The following is a 4,631-nucleotide window of genomic DNA, read 5'->3' on the forward strand; positions in this document are numbered from 1 at the left end:
ACGTCAGTTGACATCCCGCTGCCGAAATCGCACGTCCTTGTCCGTTGTCGTCGGACGTGAAGTGAAGTTGCGTGCGCGATCATGTGACTCGCGCGATCCCGTACGGTGGGATCTTCCGCGACGAGGATCTCGCGGGAAAATAAGGGGGTTCAGCTTTTCCTTTCCTTCGGAACCTACCCAGGTATACACGTTGTTGAAAACACGGTGAGAATTTAGTATTTTTTAATACTTGAACCAAGTGAATATTTTTTCAGTTGTAATGTCAATGTGCATCATGCGATCGACAGTGACTTTAAAATAATTATCGCGGTTACTCAACGTGCGGAAACTGCTACCAATCTCCCGAGCAATAAATCCGAAGGAATCGAAGGCGATATGCTGATATGTGATTAGTGAAATAGTTTGTGAAGATTGAGTAATTTTAAATTGAAAGAACTGCACGACAATCTTCGACGATCTTGATTCAAACATAAAAATGTGATCTCCGATTGATTTTTTCGCGCGAATCTTATACGAGATGAACGGCAATCAGTTATCAATCCAAAGTAAGTATCCAAAACAATGATAAACCTAATATTGTCTAAGATTCATGGAGACAAATCAATTAACTACAACGTAAGAAATAAAATAATCACGCTTCGCTGATTAGTATATCAAGTCCGAAGCTAACTAGAAAGACGTTCAATCCTTTCGTCAACTAAGAATCGTCCTATAAGACGACGATCGTAATAGTCGGTGGGCCAAGCAGCCGTGATATGTTCCCCTCGTCAGCGGCGATGCTGAAGAATCTGCAGCAGAGTGCCATGACCTCGCCCTTCCTGATGGAGAACCTGCTCCAGAGCAAGGCGTCGCCGGGGACGGATCTCACCAGTCTGACCTTGAATTGGGCGGCGAGTCTGGTAGCGCGACAGCGCGAGAGAGAATGCGAGGCGAGTCTCAGACTCGTTCGGGACCGCTCCTCCCCCAACGATCTCGTCCAGGATCACCTGGACCAACGATCCGGCACGATCGGCGGACGCGATCGCATAATGATCGATTGCGGCGGCAGGGATCAGCAGAGATCCAGCGGCAGTAGGTCCGGTGAGCGACAACACGACCGGATGCAGCTCCTTCAGCGTGAGAAGGAGGTCCTGGACCGGAGTCAGGGCGTATATGTCGACATGGAGAACGATAGGATGGACGGCCCGGTGATGGTAGACCGATTGTGCGCGATGGAGAGGCTCTGTAATGAGAGGATCGACAATCGATCTAATTCCGGTGTCGAGTCCTGTAACTCGAACGTAGATGAGGATCCGATTCCGGGCGCAGAATTGGATGGTGGTCTTCAACCGGCCGACAGGGATGAGATGGTGCTGGGCGAGCGTGTCTCCGCGATCGAGATAGACAGACGGTACGACCTTGGATGCAGAAACGTCATGCACACGTCCGATGAGATGACGATCGCATCGGGGGAGAGGGAGGCGGCGGTGACGGCGGCGGCAACGGTGGTCGAGCGTGCCGTCGACAGAATAGGCGAGAGGACCACCGCCTGTTCCTGCGGCGACGAGCAGTGCTCTGGACCGGCGTGCAGAACCATCCAGGAGAAGGAGAAGCCGCAACTCAAGTTCAGCGTTAGCGCCATACTCGGCGGTAATCATGATAGGAGGCCACATTCCGGTAATTCATTCATAAATACTGACATACTCGATAGCCAGAGTTAGGAAGCGTTACTTTTTCCCTTACTTTTTATAATAAACATGACGTTGCAGTGTTTTATAACTAAACGCTAAGATTGTGCCAAGGTTGGAAAAGTCTACTTTTCCAACTTTGGCGCAACCTTAGCGTTTAGTTATAAAACATTGCAACGTCATTATCACATTGTTTATTATAAAAAGTAACGGAAAAGTAATGGAGAAAGTAATGCTTCCCAACTCTGTCGATAGTTATCTTGACATTAGTTCCTGAGGAATTGATAAGGAAGGTTTAGTCTTGTTGAAACACCGCTCTATGTTAACGAAATTCTTGTAATTTGAAAAAGCAGGGAAAGATGAGAAAAAAAGATGAAGAGAATATAAAAGAATGAAAAATATTATGAAATATCGACAAACATATTGAGATAATTTATTTACGAATAAAAGGCGATATTTGGCGACTATGATATTAGTTTATTAGTCATCGTAAATACAATGTTCGGAAATTACAAAATTTTTATAGTCTAGTTGAAAAAAAGAAAAAGTAACAATACAAAGTATTTTAAGAAATGTAGGAAAATTAATTGCGAAGCAAAAGAAAGACATAATTAAACTGATAATTATCCTGTTTATTGATAGATTGATCAAAACAGATTTAAATTTTTTAACAGCTATATTTGTTCTGTTAACGGAAAAGTAAATTTAAACGGTTCAAAGAATCTTACCGCGAATGTTGTAATTTAAAAAAACAGAAAAATAAGAAAGGAATGGAAAATATTTAAAAGTTTAGCAATAATTTAAAAACATGATGGAACAGGCAAAAAAATATGTCAAGATAATTTATTAATAAATAATATTAATTAATATATATACGGTCATTAAACATCGTAAACATAATATTCGGGATCGCAAAATTATGATCTACAATGGAAAAGAAAACAGAAAAGACAATACAATGGTAAAGACACTATAAGGAAATATATTTTTTAAAGAAATATAAAGATAAATCGTTACTAGACAGAAGATTCCATGATAGTTCATTAATAAATACTGACAATTATTTATTGTTTGATACTAGTCAAATTTGTTGTCCGCGAAATTTTATCTTTATAATTAGAATATAATTTTTAGATTGCGTATCATTGTTGTTATAAATAATGAAGGAGATTTAAGTATTAAGGTACGAGAAAATAGCATTAGAAGTAACTACATATTTAAATGCATATATCTATTTTCTTATACTTTTTTTAAGTATCAAATAAGAATTAAATGAAGTGTGTTAGTACATCCAGTAGGATGTATATATTTACTACATCTTAGGGTCGACGATCGCCGATTGCGATCTCAGATTTGTTTGCTCTCGATGGAGTGACATTGTCGAGAAGAATTTCACGCGGTGATCTGAGAGTGTTGAAACAAAGCTCACCACAAATCAGTGTCGCGAGCAGACTTCTGTCGCCGGTCCCTAAATCTCATCCGCACACCCTCAAGACGAGTCGCGCAGCGTGCGTGCGGGGTGGAGCGCACAGGGCGTCAGCTGGCCCGCCACTTACCTTCACCCCAATATTAAGCCCTTACGATTGGTGCCTATAATATTAGACAAGCAGCAGGATTCAATGATGTATTGCCGCGTCGCTTGTCGCGCTTTTCCTCCGTTCGGGCTGTGATACGTGTATACCCGAATATTTGTCGTTGTAAATTAATACGAGAGATGACGGAAAACTACGATGTCCAATAGTACAATCGTGTCATTTATTTAGCAGTAATAATGCAAAAATGTAGCATTTATAACAAGAACAAAAGTATTAATAATATAATGAAATATTGTGTTGTTTCGTATCTTCATACTTAATCTTTCATTACTCACATTAAGGTGGTCAGGATTCTCCAGTCTTATAAATTCGCTAAATGCTATTTATATACATTATTATATTTATATTATTAACACAAATTGTTTCACAATTTCAAAACAAATTCTGTATTTATCTTTATGTAGGATGTATAGAACGTTATTTATCAATATTTATTTAAATTTGTAAATCAGTAAAAATAACAATTGAAATTGAGGTATAATGTTGAAATGTTATCAGAAACACCGCACGCAGATAATTACGTTGGGAGAAAAATTACGCGAGTACCTAATATAAGGTTAACAAATAAAAATATCAAAAAATGTCTTACTTAAATGTTACTTAAATATTAAAATTAATTGTGACAGTGACGTAATGCTACGAAAAAAGATTCTCGCTATCGCTCCAAAATAATTGCAATCCTCTTCTGATCTTATCTCTGCAATTCTCATATTTATCACATTATTTCACAATCTTACAATTCATAACCGAAGGTTATTCGTAATCGATTCTTTCGGCCAAAGGATCCGCGATTTTCCTCCGTCACCTCAATTCTGAGAAAAATTGTTACAGATTACAGGTCGTTCCGCGCGTGGGTTACAATACCGTCCCGTCATTCGCAGGACACCCCCGAATATTCGCGAGGGTCCGGCGGACCCTCGCACACGCATACACGCCAATCTTCAGCCGGCGTGTCCTCATTGTCACTCTTTCCTCCACGGTGGCCGAGCCACCCCATCCCTCCCCCCCCTCCTCGTCTCCTCCCGCGCTTATGATTGACACGAGTCGATAAAGACCGTGTGCGCGCGCGATAAACGCGCGTAGAGACGTGCTAGATATATAAACTGTGCACAAGAGAGAAGAGTGGACCGTCGCGCGAGGATGGCGAGGGGCCAGGCAGAAGAGAGGTGCGTGTGTGGGGCTCTACGAAGGTGGAGAGAGTCGAATGTTGCATTTAACATCGGGCGAATTGCACGCATCTGCCGGCACAGAAGGATACGCGGGGGTGGTAAAGGGGACATCGCGGGGCGGCAGGGGGTGTGAAGGGAGAGAGAGGGCCCGAGCGGGGGGGGATGGCAATGGGGAAATTTGGTGCGTTCGAGATACACAG

General features: G+C 41.7%; 1 protein-coding gene across 1 annotated transcript in view; it reads left to right on the forward strand.

Annotated features, from left to right (window-relative positions):
* Nucleotides 1-438: 438 nt before the first annotated feature.
* Dbx (homeobox protein Dbx) overlaps nt 439-4,631 on the forward strand; it is a 40,167-nt gene continuing 35,974 nt past the window's right edge. The window contains exon 1 of the mRNA XM_018514341.1: nt 439-1,656. Within this exon, the coding sequence (XP_018369843.1) occupies nt 756-1,656 (901 nt within the window). The 5' untranslated portion in view covers nt 439-755. The remainder of the gene's footprint in view (nt 1,657-4,631) is intronic.

The sequence above is a fragment of the Trachymyrmex cornetzi genome, unplaced genomic scaffold (genome assembly GCF_001594075.2).
Source record: "Trachymyrmex cornetzi isolate Tcor2-1 unplaced genomic scaffold, Tcor1.1 scaffold5, whole genome shotgun sequence".
In the NCBI taxonomy this organism is placed as follows: domain Eukaryota; kingdom Metazoa; phylum Arthropoda; class Insecta; order Hymenoptera; family Formicidae; genus Trachymyrmex; species Trachymyrmex cornetzi.